The sequence below is a fragment of the Danio rerio genome, chromosome 8 (assembly GCF_049306965.1).
Source record: "Danio rerio strain Tuebingen ecotype United States chromosome 8, GRCz12tu, whole genome shotgun sequence".
In the NCBI taxonomy this organism is placed as follows: Eukaryota; Metazoa; Chordata; class Actinopteri; order Cypriniformes; family Danionidae; genus Danio; species Danio rerio.
In genome coordinates, this window is record NC_133183.1 from 54,580,001 (window position 1) to 54,597,947 (window position 17,947).

At 38.0% G+C, this 17,947-nt stretch overlaps 2 protein-coding genes across 2 annotated transcripts in view; one reads left to right on the forward strand and one right to left on the reverse strand.

The window, feature by feature from the left end:
- grk5l (G protein-coupled receptor kinase 5 like) overlaps positions 1 to 17,947 on the forward strand; it is an 821,722-nt gene that overhangs the window by 266,322 nt on the left and 537,453 nt on the right. The gene's annotated exons all lie outside the window — the stretch shown is intronic.
- Positions 5,553 to 16,778, reverse strand: praf2 (PRA1 domain family, member 2). Its single transcript, NM_001017698.1, is given in 3 exon segments — positions 5,553 to 6,714; positions 9,754 to 9,971; positions 16,593 to 16,778. Coding segments are annotated over 3 exon segments (537 nt in total). The 5' UTR covers positions 16,772 to 16,778; the 3' UTR covers positions 5,553 to 6,574.

A 17,947-nucleotide genomic window follows, 5' to 3' on the forward strand; every position in this document is an offset into this window, starting at 1 on the left:
CACTTACAGCCACATGCAACCCCAGTAGTCCATCCACCGAGACGCATTCCACTTGCATTACGCAGTCGTCTTAAAGAGGAGCTGGAGAGTATGGAAAAGCAAGGTGTAATTATTAAAGTCACAGAGCCAACCGAATGGGTTAATTCCATGGTTGTGGCTGAAAAACCACGCACAGGTCATCTAAGGGTATGCCTGGACCCGAGAGACCTCAATAAGGCCATTAAACGACCTCACTACCCCTTACCTACTCTCGAGGATATAACATCCAGGTTAGCCGGTGCCCAATATTTTAGCGTCCTGGATGCCAGATCTGGCTATTGGGCCATAAAACTCACTGACGAGTCGTCAAGACTAACCACTTTCAACACCGTCTTTGGTCGTTATCGCTTTTTGCGTCTTCCATTTGGACTGGTCTCAGCCCAGGATGAGTTCCAGCGAAAAATTGACGAAACCTACGAAGGTTTGCATGGAGTTATGGCCATTGTCGATGACATTCTCATTCACGGAAAAACCAAAACTGAGCATGACAGAAACCTCCGTGCTATGCTGCTTCGTTCCAGAGAGAGAGGTGTCAAGCTCAATCCAGAAAAATGCATCATTTGTGCCACAGAGGTAAGCTACTTTGGACATCTCCTCACAGCAGAAGGCGTAAAGCCAGACCCAGCAAAAGTAGCTGCTGTAAGAGACATGGAACCACCCAAAGACAAAGGAGAACTTGAAACAGTATTAGGTATGATTAACTACCTCTCCAAGTTTGCGCCTGGTCTTTCTGACGTCAATGCGCCACTGCGTCAGCTCCTTAAGGAGTCAAGTGAGTTTGTTTGGGATACCCAACAAGATAATGCTTTCAAGAAAATAAAAGAGCTACTCACGTGTGAACCAGGTCCAGTCTTAGCATATTTTGATCCTCTCAAAGAGCTCAGTCTGCAGGTTGATGCCTCAAAATATGGGCTTGGAGCTGTGATGTTGCAGGATGGACGACCAATTGCATATGCATCAAAGTCTCTATCTGAAAGCGAAATCAATTATGCTCAAATTGAAAAAGAGCTTTTTGCGATACTGTTTGGTTGCAAGCGCTTCCACCAGTATATCTATGGCCGACAAGTCATTGTTGAGAGTGACCACAAACCGCTTGAGTCAATAATGCGAAAGCCCATGGCATCTGTACCCCCAAGGCTACAGAGGATGATACTTCAGCTTCAAAAGTACAATTTCACAATCGTACACAAACCAGGCAAGAGCATCCCTGTTGCAGACACATTGTCAAGAAAGTCACTGGATGACCATGATACGGGCCTCAGTGAAGGTATGGACATTCAGGTACACACTGTATTCAGCAGTCTTCCTGTCAGCGATTCAAGGCTTGAGGAAATAAAGGATCACACCGGAAAAGACCTGCAGTTCGAGACACTAAAGCAGGTGATTCAAAGAGGCTGGCCTGAGGAGAAAAGAAAGTGTCCTCAGAGCATTTCAGAGTTCTGGAATCATCGTGACGAGCTTTCGTACATGAATGGTATAATCTTCAAAGGAGAGAAAATTGTCGTTCCCACACGCCTTCGCTCTGACATGCTGTCACGTATACATGCCAGTCACCTTGGAATTGAAAAAAGTAAGCAAAGGGCTCGAGACATTATGTTCTGGCCTGGAATGGGAAAAGAAATAGAAAATATGATCAGCACATGCACAATCTGCCTCACATACCGGCCTTCCAACACCAAAGAACCCATGATTAGTCACAGAATTCCAGATAGGCCATGGCAAATAGTAGCCACTGATTTGTTCACCTGGAACAATGAAGACTATCTTGTGACAGTGGACTATTACAGCAGATATTTTGAGTTAGACAAGCTCCAGACCACAACTTCAGCTTCTGTGATAAGCAAACTCAAGGCTGCTTTTGCACGACATGGCATCCCAGAGGCAGTAATATCAGATAATGGCCCCCAGTACAGCTCAAGTGAATTTGAAACATTTGCAAGAACATGGCAATTCAAACATACTACCACAAGCCCATATTACCCACAAAGTAATGGGCTAGCAGAGAAGTCCGTGCATACTGCTAAGATGCTATTGGAAAAGGCAAAGGCTGGCAAAGGCGATCCTTTCCTCAGCATGCTGGAGTATCGCAACAGCCCTGTTGATGGTTTCAAGTCTCCTGCTCAACTATTGATGAGTCGCCGCTTGCGGTCAACCTTGCCCACTACCAACCAGCAGCTCGTGCCAAAGCTCGTAAGCATTAAAGACGTCAAAACAAAGAGAGTGCAAAAACAGCAGCATCAGAAAAACTATTATGACAGGTCATCTAGACCCCTGTCCCAGCTCAAGGAAGGACAGACCGTTAGAGTACAGGAGCAAGGATACTGGAAGCCAGCTGTGGTCATCAAAACAGCGAACACTGAAAGATCATATCATGTGCGTACTGTTGATGGACGCGAATACCGACGGAACAGACGGCATCTCCTGGACACAAAAGAGTCACAAAACAACAGCCTGGAAGAATCTGAATTGCATGATGGTGCTGAACCATGTTCAACTTCAACTGACAGTTCCTTACACAGTGACTCTACACATACACCTAAACACACTGATGAACTTCCCGAAGCTACCATTTACAGAACCAGATCTGGAAGACAAATTAAGCCTAGAGTTATCCTGGATCTTTAATGGTACAAGTATGTAGGTGAACCATTGAGAAACTCAGTGAAATGTTCAGTGCATTTAAAAGGTAATGCAAATTTTATTAACATGTGTGACAGTTTTAGTTTATTCAAACTTGTGATGCAAGTGTCGTTTTATTGTATTAGTTCAGTAACATATGGGTGTTCATGCCTTTTGGGAAACTTAATTTTTCATTATCTGTCATACATTATTTGTTGTCTCACTTTAAAAGAAAGGGGATGTAATGTTTGTGTTTAACTCTAAGCCAATGATGTTATATAAGCAGGACATTCCATGTTCCTATTGGCTAGAAGGAGTGTCAGTCAAGTTCCTCAAGGAAATGATAGAGGGGATAGGAAACAAGGGAACGCATGCGATGCTGTAAGAAAGCGCTATGTTCTGAGTTAAGTTGATATTAAAAAAACATACGTTGTTACAGCCAGCCTGTGAGTGGTCTAATATTCAACTTACACAACACGTGGTAAACAATATAGGGAGTGTGTCACAAATTGTCACTGAATAAATGTGTGAATATAAAACTAAGTTTACCTTAATAAACGTGACTTTCACGTTTCATTCTTAGCATTCAGTGTCAGCAGTTTAATTAACTATATGTAACTGTTTTTGCTGAAATCAGTTCTGCAATCAAAAACGAGTAATGAGTATGATTCAGCATAGCGTGAACTGACCTGATATGACATGAGAACTGCAGAGTCCAGCATTTCTAATTAGCTCCTCACTTCATTCAGCTCCCATTTAGCCAAAGACGTCTGCAGTCGGTATTAAAGCAGTGTGTGGTGTATGGTAAAAGTTAAGTTTTCCATTTTTGGACTCGAATTCGGCATCCTACCGCAAAACACGACATCTTTTCTATTGTAGCCTGTCTGTTTTTTGCAACCGGGGACCCGTGTGACGTCATGTGTGACATAGGTTGGTAATTGGTCTATACACTGCCACATTTGCGAGGAGCACCTCCAAGATCTGGCAGATCATTACAGTGTAGATTTAAAATTTTAGGTTTTAGTGGCTAAAAAATCTGGCTCACAAAAAGGACAGCCTTCCAATTAACGATGTACAATCTGTTTTCAACTTGCTGGATAAAGTCATGTTCCCAACCTTGACACCGGTTATGCAGATATCTCTGACAATCCCAGTTAATAGCTGTCATTGTGAACGGTCATCCAGTGTACTGAGACAGCTCCACACTTGGCTGAGGTACACGATAGGACAAGAAAGGCTTCACCGTCTTGCCGTCTTGTCAGTTGAGAGAGAAGAACTTTGCAAATTGAGTCAGAATCGAGTGATTGATTGTTTTGCTTAAATGAAGAATAGACGGTACACTTTGATGCTTAATTGAATCTTTGTACCCTGGGGGCTATTCCATAAACCAAGCTTACAGAAAAAGCCAGACTTATTTTGGTAAGTCAGGTTTATTAATGGCGGATTCGGTTTCATAAATCAAATTTACGATAGTTCAAACTTAGTTACCCTGGCAACTTATGCTAGAGCAGGCTAACTTTCAGGCTAAGTCTTAAGTTTAAGCTTAATCAAAGTAATGTTAACATTTACCTGCCATATTCTGATGCCATTTTATTTCACTTAACCTCTTAATAATGATTAAAACTTTATAGTCACTTAATAGCAAAAAATAAATAAATAATAGCCTATGTCATTCTAAGCTCTTTGGTTTCGCAGCTCACTCGCTGTGAACAGCTGTCTCATTTCAGAGCTCTTTCAGTTCTTGAAGTTGCCATGGTAGCACACAATACCATCGATGTATCTATGCTCGACTTTTAATTTTCACGACAGAAACATGCATGAGGAGTTATCTAGATTATTTAAACTGAACTCAGACTAGTCAGATCAAATGATCTTCAACTTGCTGTTATGGAACCAATTTAAGCGTGGACGTTTAGTTCGGCTCATTGAAGTCAGGCTTTTGACTTTAATCCCCGCTTTTCTTAACCACTTTTATGAAATAGCCCCCCCCCCTGGAGCTCCTTCACGGGACTCCACACTTGTAAACAATCACCTGCGCCATTCGCGCGGCTCTCGGTCCCGCCCAGACTCGTCAGTGCTACCAAGCCCAAGCCGACCAATCACAGAGCTTGCGCTACGCGTTGTTGCGACGTGTAGTTACATTTTTTGAGAGGTGCACGTCAGTGACGCCGACGGCCACGGCAAGGGCTATATGCGTCAGCGCCGTAGCATACACCGCCGTTTGACGCAGAAGTATAAATCAGCCTTAACAACCAAGATATGACCCTATTTCATGTATAATATGGGCTCTTTAATATATTAAAATCTGTATGCACCATTTACTCTTTGAAAAAACAGCATCATCTTCACAAACTCTGTAAATGTCTAGGTTTTCCTCTCCACTGTGCAGCATTTCATCAATGTTTAATCAGTGAACAACACTCGTTTTAGACTAAAGGCCATTTTTTGTAATGTTGAAAGTACCTGCATGAGTGTAAAGTTTTTTTAGCAAAACTTGTATATAAGTTGTATATAACTTGTATACAAGTTAAAACAGCAGATTCTTACTGTGAGTTTGTGTTTGGGGGGTACATATCAACATCAAAATTACTGACTGTCTTTTTAATAACAATTTCAATTCACTGCATTAAGATCAAGAAAAACACAAATTATGCTATTATAAAAATATTTGACAGATTAACACAGTGACTATTTAATGACAAACTTTATTTCGTCTGTAACATTCATGACACAATTATAATGGCCTTATATCAGCCAACCACATGATTACCTTTTGCAAATTTTATGTATTGTTAAGCCATAAAGGTAAGTGGTTTCTTAAGTTTGATATGTCATCTACTATATCATGTTTATGACAGATTTATGACAAGTTATGAAAAAAAGACACTGACAGGTTATCATGTACAAGTTTATGTCAGTTTGTCAAAACAAAGACATTTTAACCTACATTGTGACAATAACATTACAAATTTGAGTGAATGACAGTTATAATGAGCATGCATAAAATATCCTTCATATTCAAACAATGTGTCAGTCTTATGTAAACCCCTTCAAGTAAAGTGCTACCTTACTTATTTAAGGAAAAGACACATCTATATTCTGCAAATTGTGGGCTCATGCCACTCAGTACTAATGTTGCCCAACAAGTTTGACCCAAATATACAGGTTGGCTGGGGTTTAATAATCGCCACCAAAATCAAAAGACTGGCAAATAATTTATGAATTAAAAGCACTACTATGAATAATCATTTCCTGAAATACAAAAACGCAACTTATGTAGTAAACATTCAACATGCAGTGGAAAAAAAATCTCTTTATTTTCGTAATCTGGAATAGGTATATTTATCCATTGTTACTGGCACTTAAGATCAAACTTTATTAACAAAATTGATAATGTGCAATGCATTTGAAAACAAACTATACATTCTTGGTCACTAACGTGTTGCTATAAAAGTATTTACCTAGGCACGGTGTGGGAGATCCTACAAAATGTATGGTAGGCCCCTCATGGCACATGTAAAAACATGGTTGGTCATGTAACATTTGTCAGAGAAATGCTAAAAAAATATCTTATAAAAAGTTATTTAAACACAGTACACAAAAGGAGTTACTCAGACAACATTTGTGGAAAAATGGATAGGCACAATTAAACCAGTAAAATGAAGCAATAATACTTGTAATAGATTAAATTGCCCTTTAACCTACATATTGCTGTTTTATTTTTGGACAACTTATTTACACTTGATCCTGTAGTGTCATTTTTTGTTCTTTATGTACTGCATTATAAATTGTATTGTATAGATAATAAAATAGGGCACGGGGCACTTTCATAAGACAACATTCATTTTAAAAAACACAAACACACAAAAACTTGTGGTGTGGAAGTGGTGACCGATAGTTTAATTATAGTACACAGCTATGATCCAGCCTCTTGTTCCTGTCCCAGCGCTTCCAGTACAAGGCCCATGGGAGTCCTCTTCAATCCTATGCTCTCCAACTTATTCTCCAGTTTATTCTTAAGGCTTCGGAGTCTTACTGAAGCATGTACAAGGATCACTGGAATGAGAAAGAGTGGGACTGTGACAATGCAACTCAATATACATATTAGAGCTGCACGATTCCGGCTAAAATGAGAATCGCGATTTTTCTGCTTAAAATAAAGATCATGATTTACTCACGATTCTATTCACCTTATTCTTCGCCGACGAGCGGGCGCAGCCATTTGAATCTTTTGGCTCGAGACTTCCGGTCTCATTCACTTCCATTCATTTTTTATTAAAAACTGCTTGTTTCGCTGTTTGATGTTGCAAACTGATATTTTCCTATTATATTTTTCTACTTGGTCTGTATAGTCATGCAAACATTTGTTTGTAGAGCAAGTAGTTTGACCGTTTTCTGCCGTTTATTATTCCTAGTCATTTCTCCCATAGGCGACTGAATCGGAAGTTCTAAAACAATCGCAAAAACAGGTGCACATCCGCATTTTAGAATAAGGTCAATAGATGTAAGAAAGTTTAATGAGTGGGCTATGATTATTATTGTTATTACTCAAACATATGGTGAAACAACAATAATAGTATGTGTGGGTCTACTGTTGGTTAAAATACTAAATTTTGAATAGTCTTTGAATGGTGGACTTGAACAGACTTTAAATTTGTCCTGGCCGTTAATTCACAGTAAAGTGATGACATCATGAAACAACTATTCATAATTCTGAAGTTAAATTATTATGTTTAAGAAAAATGTGTGTCATTTGTCACTGACAATATTATTAGACCTTTTTTTCTACTGGTAAAATCAGACATTTGTCATTATTTTACTTATTTTTTTTATTTGCTTGTTTATTTTACAGGGACAATACACTTGACATTGTTATACAAAGATAACCGATGTTGTGTACATAGGGCATATAGCATAAAGCTAATTTGCAGCCCTCGTCCCTGGTTAGGCTTTACATTTAAAAAAAATACAAATAAAATAAACAGTCAAGAATAAAACACAATACAGCAAACATGTACAATATTTACAGAGCCATAAACATAAGATGCAAGTCAATATGGATAAAGAGAAATGTAAATGGGACCAACCTGAAAGAATAACGCTTAAAGCTCACATTGCTGTAAAGATTTCAACCATTCTTTCAGCTTTACAGAAAAAAACTCGGAGTTCTGATTGTAACTTTAAATGAACAGGCATGGCATTCCATAGATGTGAACCTTTTACTGAAAAGGATGACTGACCCACAGCGGTTCTGTTTCCCACTTACTGCCCCTCTAGTCTTCGCCCCATAACTACTGAATTTATTTATTAACTCACAAACTACTTTAGGAGCAAGACCATGTATACACTTAAACATGTTTTTTTTTTAAAACAAAAACTTTAAAAAACTATCAAAACTTAACAAATTATATTTTTTGAGAATTTGACAATGGTGCCATCTAATTGGTTTCTGATTCATTACTTTTAAAGTTTGTTTGTAAAGAGACATTACAGGCTTAACGACTGATTGGGTTGCTTGACCCCAGATTATTGCACAATAAGACATACATATGGTCTCTCTTGCAATATATTCAACATTATATAGGCTAGAGTAGTTATACTGACACTGTAAAACATTTGTTCTCATGCACAACACTCTTTGTTCATTATGAAAGAAAAACATATTACATGCTTGTCACAATCATAACTCTATAATGCGAAATGATCATTTAAAGGATGTGCACGCTTTCGGTTTCACTGCTAAGTGCGGTTCATATTTCCTGCGTGACTCCCAAACGATCATTGTGTGCAACAAACTGAATGTTATTTACAACTTTATCACCTGTTATTCCCAGCCTATGCAGATTCTGTTCACTAAAGCGCCCGCCCTGTCTGTGGTAACGGCTTACGGTCAGCTCACATTATTTCGCGGCCGAAAACACATCATTACATTGAGATAGAAATGACATTTTTGGGTGAATTATACCTTGTATACACAGTATGTGACTCTTTCAACACCATTTGGAGGTGTCCACATTGCTGAGTAACGCATGTAAACCAATTTAAAAACTTGTGCGGCCGCCTTTGCTTCACTACTTGAAAATATGATTGACAGAATCGAAGAAATGCTGGATAAAGATAGTCTAGGGCAAGGGCTTACCAATCTTGCTCCTGGAGGGTCGGTGACCTGCAGATTTTAGCTTTAACCCTAATCAAACACACCTGAACAGCTAATCAGGGTCTTACTAGGTATACTTGAAACACCCAGACAGGTGTGTTGAGGCAAGTTTGAGCTAAACCCTGCAGGGCACCTGGTCTAGGGGGTCGAATTGAAATCGCAATCTTTTTTCGATTAATCGTGCGGCTCTAATACATCTATAGAGAACTGAAATTGTGTTCTTTAACAGCGTTTCAACCATGTTCCTGGAGGACCACCAACTCTGCACATTTTTGAATGCTGCGTCCAAAATCGCATACTTATGCACTATTCTACGCCATTTTGTAGTATAGTGCAAGTAGCGTGTTCACACTGAAAACTCTAAAAATAATAAGTGCACTTTAATTCATGCACTCAACGACTGCAGGTTTGCTCACGTAGCGGAAGGGGCGGAGCTATCGGGCGCACATGTTGGATTACTTTATTTGTTTTGGATGGTGGAAGCAAAATTCTCCTACAAGAGTTATTATAGCGCCTCCCGATGGTGAATGCGGTTATACTCATGGTAGGTATTATTTGATAATTTTTTAATTATTTGATAAGTTGTTCATTTCACTGATTTGGCAACCGTCAAACGTCATCAGGGAAACAGTTTGAATTTCCGCTTAGTAAAAAAATATTAGTGTGCCATTTGGAACAACACTACATATACTATCCTGTTGAGTGTGTAAGTGCATAAGTACATAGTGCATGAGTGCATAGAGTGCCATTTGGGACGCAGCTCATGTCTCTTTAACCAAACACACCTGATTCAGATCATCAGCTCATAAGCAAAGACTGAAAGACCTGTAAAGGGTTTGACAGACAAAGGAGACATCCAAAACATGCACTGTTATTGGTCCTCCAGGAACATGGTTGAGAAACACTGTTCTATAAGCAAGTTAAACAAAATGACTTACTTAATATGGGAAAAGCAATGCCAACGAGGAAAACAGCCACCCCTCCTAAAACAGACAAGAAAAGGTAGCTGGAGCCCAAAATTGCAGCTAGGGAGAGAGATGGATGATTCCTCCGGAATCGTCGGATTACTGCCTTGTTTTCAGCTGCCCAGACAAATCCCAAGAACACAATGATGACAACTGCTGCTCCAAGTATCAGCTTAAGTGTTTGGAAATACCTATGACACAATTACACACATTAATACATTAAGATTATAAAATTAAAATTAATACATAAAGATCAATGACATCATGCATAGCACTTTTAAGAAAATTCCCCATTTAATACATGCTATATATAATATTAGCAAGTAACTTTTTTTTGTATTCAGAAGCTAGGAGCCTGTGTTGTTTGTCATCCAGTATTTAAACCAGGAGCTTTGACTAAATATTGCTACCAAAATGGAATGGAGATGCATTTCATCTGCATTGTAGATTTAGCAGCAGACTGAACTAAATTTAATGCAACGTTGTAAACTGCTGCGAAAAGGGGCAGTTTACAACGTTTAAAAGCAAGCGATTAGCCCATGTTTTAAATTTGTTCAGAGAGGTCATGTTTTGGTGTTCAATTGGTCTTGCGCAGTCATGTGATGCAATTTCGCTGGACAGAGTTCACCATGCTTGAACTTTGCAACGCATCAAAATGCGAAAATTGTCACACGAGCTTGCGTTTCTGGTCTGCCACATTCGCATGCATATGAATGGAAATGAGATGAACATCTTTTTTCGAATCATTTTTTTACATTTTCCAAAATATTATTCAAATGTTGCTTAAATAGCCCAAATGTTGGCTCACACTACAAACAAGTTACGAATAAGAAAGAGAAAGCAATCATTAATTGTCCACCTGTGTCTTCTGACTATGATTATTTTGTCTCACCTCTTCTGACAAGTCTACAAGTTTGAGTCGTTCACATGACACAGGCAGTCCCATAAAAACTTAACACACTGACGGCCAAAAGGACCCATGATTAGTTCAATTTTGAGGCCCCGCTTACACGTTTTAGTTTTAAAACGCATAAGTTTTGCTACAGTTATGCCATCCGTCCACACTACGCCAGAGTTTTTGAGCACCAAAAACTGTTTTTTTTTTTTAATCGCTGAAGAGGCCGTTTTCATTTTATAAGACTGCTGCTCCATGTTAATGTGGATGGGGGAAAACGGAGACATCTTAAAACAGATGTAACCGAGGCCAGCTAGTAAGTGCTGTGCAGGTAAGCCTCACTCCTTTGACCTCTAAAGGTGCTCTAGTGACAGACACTAGAGGCCATGGTCTTTAGCCTCCTTGGTAGAGCAACCAACTCCCATGTGGAAGGTCGCCGGTTCAATACCAGCTCAGAGCGGTTTGGGTGATGTAGGACCGGCGGGGTTACATTGGTGTTGGGACCCGGATGGGAGTGAGGTTTAGGGGAGTAAGCGTAACGGAGGCCAGCTAGTAGGTACTGTGCAGGTAAAGCTCACTCCTCTGACCTCTAAAAGGTGCTCTAGGCCATGGTCTTTAGCCTCCTTGGTAGAGCAACCGACTCCCATGCAGAAGGTCACGGGGTTACACAGACATTCGCTGGTTGGGGCTTTTTCCTCAATATTAAGTAGCCTACACAAAGTTCAGTCTCCTTGTAAGGTCAGACTTCGCAAGTTTAGTAAACAAACTCACAAAGACACAACAGGTAATTCTTCAAAGGGAACAGTGTACTTTATAACGTCATTCGCATCACCCTGGCTACATTGTTTCACTTTCTTAACAATAAAACAAAAACATGACATAAGGAACTACCTATTTTCATTTTGATATTAGCAACTTAACAGACACCAAAAATGTTGAGGCTTAGTGTAGATACACATTTATAGCCTATGACCGTCATCTTCACTGTATGCATATTCATAACAAAACTGAGCCTATAACATTACTGCCTCTTTTCATTTTTATTGAAAATACGAAACATACCCTCTCTTTTGCCGAGTATCAGTTTCAATAATCAACAATGGTCATTGTAAAATTCTATTCATTTAAATAAACCAAAGGCACAGAATATGTCGTTAGGCATAGAAAACAAAATTAATTAAATATCACGTTTAACAAATATAGTTAGATTAGATCCAAAGGTAGATGCACAGCTCTTATCTGGGTAGATGTGCTCAAAGGACCTGCTGACTGCCTGGAGCTCAGACTTGTGCATAAGCCGCAGTGCATGCCAGAGTGTGTGTGGTCACGTGATGTGCACTTTCAGCAATATAGTGTGGACAGAGAGCTGTTCACAAACGCTAGGTGAAAAGCCAGTGTGGACGTTATTCGTTTTCATTCTAAAACAATGTTTTAAAACTAAAACGCATTAGTGTAAACAAGTCCTCTGATTTTTGAGTCATTGGTTAATCATGTGACAGCATGTAAAAATACAAATGACTCAAATGATGTGCCATTGACATCCACAACAAATGCATACTAGGCTTGGGCGGTGTTACGGTATTATGGTATACAGCGGGATCTAAAAATAGCAACGGTGTGAGTTTCAATAACGTTATACCATCATAAAATATTAAATATCCTTTATTTAATGCCTACAAAAACGTATGTGTGGTTGTCATCACGGGACAGTGTGGAGGAGAGAGAGAGGGAGGGGGAGAGAGGGACAGGGAGAGTTGACGTGACGAGTTGCGCTCCAAAGTGACCTGCAGTTTGGCAGTTTCGACTGAACTGAAGGGAGACGTGGTTAATATGAACGAGAGGTCTGCATTAGAGCTGAAGATCTTTGCCCGAACCCGGCGAGACCCGAAAAAATCCAAATACCTGCATTAAAATCCATCCCTTCAAAGGTGAAGCAAATAATGACGAAGTAGTAAAAAAAGCGAATTTTGACGGCGGTCAAGTCAGTCACTAGCTCAGGAGCGGTTATTCCAGCAGCAGGTATTTGGCGGTCGCTCATACACTGCGTATTACGGTAGAGCCCTAAACCGCAAGCTGACAGGTAAAATGACGAGGCCTCTCGCTACACTGAAACTGCTGTCATGGAAAATTAAATGGATGTTCCTGACTGGTAGATGATGAACAAACAATCCTACCCAAAACTTGCAAAATCAGCCAGACCAGAACTCTGCATCTCGGCCTGTAGCCGCAGGAAAGGGTGTTTAGTTCTGCTGGACGCACCATGAGTGAGAGACTGCGCTAAAGCCAGTGGATTTAATAATGTTCCTCCACAAACACACGTAGCCTAATCTTGGTGAGTAAAGGGTTTTTAAATTATAAATCAATATTAATTAAACCATATAATCATAATGTAGACAGAGTATACAGGCTAATGGTGGCATTATTCTTTTAATATTAAGCTTCACCGCCGCCCTAATGCCAGATTGTGAAGAGAAGTGGAGAAACAAATCTTGCAGAGCCTTTATCTTAATTTCGTTATTGCCAAAATACCCGTCATCATTTAGAGTTTATATTAATTTGATTTGTTAAACAATATTTCTTTTCATTGGTGTGTTGGCCAATTTAAAGGCTAAGTGCATGTACCCAGGCCTATAGAGTGCTGAGATGTTACGATGTTACAGAGGACTTATTTTATTTCTATGTTCCAACTTCCAAGTGGCATATAGTCTACGTTTGTTATGAATAAATGATGTAAAAACATATAAATGACTAATTCTTGAAAAAATGCATTAGAGCTGTGCATGAGCACATTTGAATAATGTCGGGCTGTAAACTGGTTCGGGCTTTATGAAGCTGTCAATCAAAATGTACCTGTCGGACTCGGGACCTATCGGGTATAATTTTTATGGCCAGACAGCTCTCTGCATTCCTGCTGCTGTTCCGCGGGAGCCGGACAGATTTCTTACAGTGTGGGAGTAAATTTCTGAATAAATCGCGGGAGAGATGTGTGTGTGTTTGTGTGTGTGAGAGCGAGAGAGAGGTGCTCCGCAGCTCTCTCTCTCTCCTCTCTGACCGCCAGCCTAAAGCAGGTCGCACACCAGAAGCGCCGCGACACGGTGCGCACATGACAGTTTAAAGTATCACACACCAGACGCGCACATTCGAATGATATTTAACATGAAACTAATCAGATGGCGCTCTGTGGCGCGGCTGAAAAATGAACTGCGTCCTGAGCCGTCGTCGCCGACTTTAGAATTCTAAAATGCATGGTGCTGCGTGGCACGCCACCAAGCGGCGCTTCTGGTGTGCGACCTGCTTAAGGTCGCATAGAAGGCGTTCAGTTTCTGAATGGTTTAGGCTCTAGCCAACAGTTTGGTGACGCTGTCTGAGCCTTACGTCATTTTTTTTTTATTACGCCGGTAATACTGGATACCGGGGTAAAATATGGAGGCGGTTTGACGGTATCAAAATTTGGATACCGCCCAAGCCAAATGCATACAATAGACTGTATTAGAACCTCTAGTCATTGACATCCATAGTAAGAAAAAACACACTATGTAGAATGTTTCCAAGCTTTTCAAAATTTCATCTTTTGTATTCAACAGAAGAAATAAACTGTTTTTAGAAGTGGAGAATGAGTAAATTACATTATATGGATAGATTTTCTTTTTGAGTGAACTATCCCTTAGATTTGTTAATGTTTTTGAAAGTCTCTTCTGCTCGCCAAAACTACATTTACAAAATAGGAAAAAGAAGAGAAAAATATGGTATTATCGTGCAATGTGATTTAAATTGAACATTTATTTATTTTTATTTTTTTTAATCTATTTTCAGCATCATTCCTCCAGTCTTCAGTAAATGATATTGAAAGTTTCATGTTAAACTGATCTTTTATGATCAGCTGCTATTAGTACTCAATCATTAATAATTGTTCTTATTTTGATTAAAATATGAATAAAGTTATTGACAAAATAAATATAACTGTTTAGGATTCTAGATGAATAGAAATATGATTCAAAATAACAACAAAAAACTGATCGATTTATGTCTTGGCTAAATAAATAAAAAATGATGGTAGTATAATAGAGCTTTACACACATCTAAACAAACAATAAAACATGAAACAGCAGAACTCACTAATAAGAAATGGTTTATGCTTTTCAAATAATTAATTCCTGAAAGATCATATGGATATTGCAGATTTCAAGGAACTATTCTCTCGTTCCACAATAATAATCAAGAAACTTTGCTGCCGTAACATAGCCCTAGCAGGCACAAAGTTAATATGTGATAGAGTGATATTAAAAAAGGCCCAAGTCAAAGGTGATGAGAAGCACAAGAAAAAACAGCTAACATGAAGACCCTCGCTAGGGTGCTTGAGGGTTAGTGTGACCTTGCCCGACTGGTCCATGTGTCCATTGTGGCAAAAGAGTGCTCTGTGAATATAGGAGTACTGTCTCTGTACTGTAGATGATGATGCTGTCCTTTTGGGTTTATTAGGCTTGGACGTTCAGCGTGCAGTATAATATAATCATGCAATTTTCAAATTGAAAATAATAATTGTGTGTGATATTGACAGCTGTTTGCTAAGCTTCTGCAGTCAACTACGTCTTTTAAAATAAATGCTGCTAACTTTACATTTATTAATTGTGATGAATTAACAAAAGCAGTTAAATCTTCTATTTATTTACCAACCACTATAGGGTTTTCCTGGGATTTTTTGGGGCATATTTGGAGGTTCGGTCTCAGAGGCCCTTTGGTGGAGATTTACTTATGATCACACAACCCTGACAAATGTGATGTTATGTTGATTAATCATGCAGCAATATCAGGTCTATGTATAAAATTGCAACCAAATCTGTCTTTTTTTTTTTTAAATACTGTTGTAAAATTCTGACTGAAAATAACTTTTGTTGTAATATGAAACCTACATACGAGGCATACAAAATATATATATATATATATATATATATATATATATATATATATATATATATATATATATATATATATATATATATATATATATATACACACACACACACATATATATATATATATATATATATATATATATACATATATACATATATACACATATACACATATACATATATACACATATACATATATATATATATATATATATATATATATATAGACACACACACACATACATATACATATATATATATATATATATATATATATATATATACACACATACATATATATATATATATATATATATATATATATATATATATATATATATATATAGTTGTTTTTAAAGCAAAATTAAAGACACAAAAAGTATTAAATTGTTGATTTGTTTTTTAAATATGTTGATGCAGATTAAAAAGCTTTCAAATATTATGGTGATCGAAATCAAGGTTTAAGGTGATTAATCAGCTTTGTTGTTGCAAGTTATGGACTACATTTTCATCATCAGCAATACAACATGTTATAATAGTTGCTTTGTGAAGTTGCTGAATAAGAACGTCTTATTTCTTCGGTTATATTCTTATTTAATAAACCAAGTGTAACTTACCCATCAAGTGTATAAAATATTTTTGTCCAGAGCCAAACACCTATATGATAAATAGAGAGCAAGCTATCACTAATTTAACTCAGTACTTTAACTGAGTATATGAGAATGTAGCTTTAAATCACGTGGTTTAACTTATATGGCGTATTTATAAAACGTAGGGCATTTAACTTATAGGCAAGGGATCATAAACAATATGCTGTTATGGCTAAATGTGATCTTGAAACCCCCAAAAAGAAAAACGTAAAACTACAATCTAATCCTTTGAATTGCGTCACACTAATGTGATTCATAAACAGAGAAGTTTAAAAACAATACATTTAAAACAGAGGAATACTAAATACTACCAAATACGCTTTGAATGAAAGAACACGTCACTGTTTTCCTTACCCGACTATAACCAGAAAGGCTGATGCGGTGGCAAAATAGTTCGATTGATAGTATAGCAGATTGTTTATGATCCGGTTATTCCATCGATCTAGGTTACGAACATCAGGCAGTGAAAATCGAGCCGAACTTAGCAGAAAATCGTCCAAGGTTCTGAGCGGGGGAGGTTGGAAATCCACCATTTTTACTCCTTCGACGACTACATTTACCAGCAGGCATTGCACAGACTTCACGGATGCCACGCCTACCGCTTCATCTTCTTCTTCTTCTTCTTCTTGTGTGTTTTATGGCGGTTGGCAACCAGCTTTTGGTGCATTACCGCCACCATCTGGATTGGAGTGTGGATCCGGAGTTAACTAACCACGTTTTATAGTTAAACAAAGCCCAACCATAAAAAAATAAAAAATAAAAAAATAAATAAAATATTACAAATAAAATTTTTTATTATTTTCCTATACATATAAATAAATTACTAAATGTCCCAAACTTTGATATTTCTTTCTCTATAATACCTCTATATGATATAGATAACTATTCATCTAAATACTAAATTCTATTAATCAACCCTGTTTCTTTCAAATAGTTATAAACATATCTAAAACATACATCACCCGTGCTCAACTTTAGTATGTTCTTTATGTTAGGTTCCACTTGTTTTTCCTGTAACTGTGTGAATAATATATTTCTTTCTGTCTGATATATTGGGCAGTGCATTAATACATGTTCTACAGTTTCCTGGTTGTTACATTCACACATCCCATCTGCATGTTTGTTGATCATATGTAGTGTGCTATTGAGTGATGTGTGATTAAATCTCATTCTTGAGAACTTGTCTTCTTCCTTTTTGTTTTTCCTTGTTTCCCTACCTTTCCCAACTATGTTCTGTATGGTGTAATATTGACGTCCTGTACTCCCATTATTCCATATATGTTGCCATTTTCCTAATATTTTGGTTTTAACTATACTTTTGATTTCTGACTTGCTGTATTTGATGTCCATGTCTATCATAGTTTGCTGTGCTGCTTGTTTAGCCAACTTGTCTGCCATCTCATTTCCACTAACCCCTATGTGCGCTGGTACCCACAATAATGAAATGATAACTCCTGATTTAATGATATTATTTCCCAACTGTACTATTTCATATATTATGTCCTGCCGTGATTCTGATACTACATTTTTAATACTTATGAGTGCTGAACTTGAATCAGACGCAATGACTGCTTTAATTGGTTTATTGTCCTCTACCCACTTTAGAGCCAACCATATCGCTACCAATTCTGCTGTATAAACTGCTAAATTGTTATTAATTCTTTTTGTAACTTCAATTTTTAACTTTGGAATACTGAATGACACTCCTA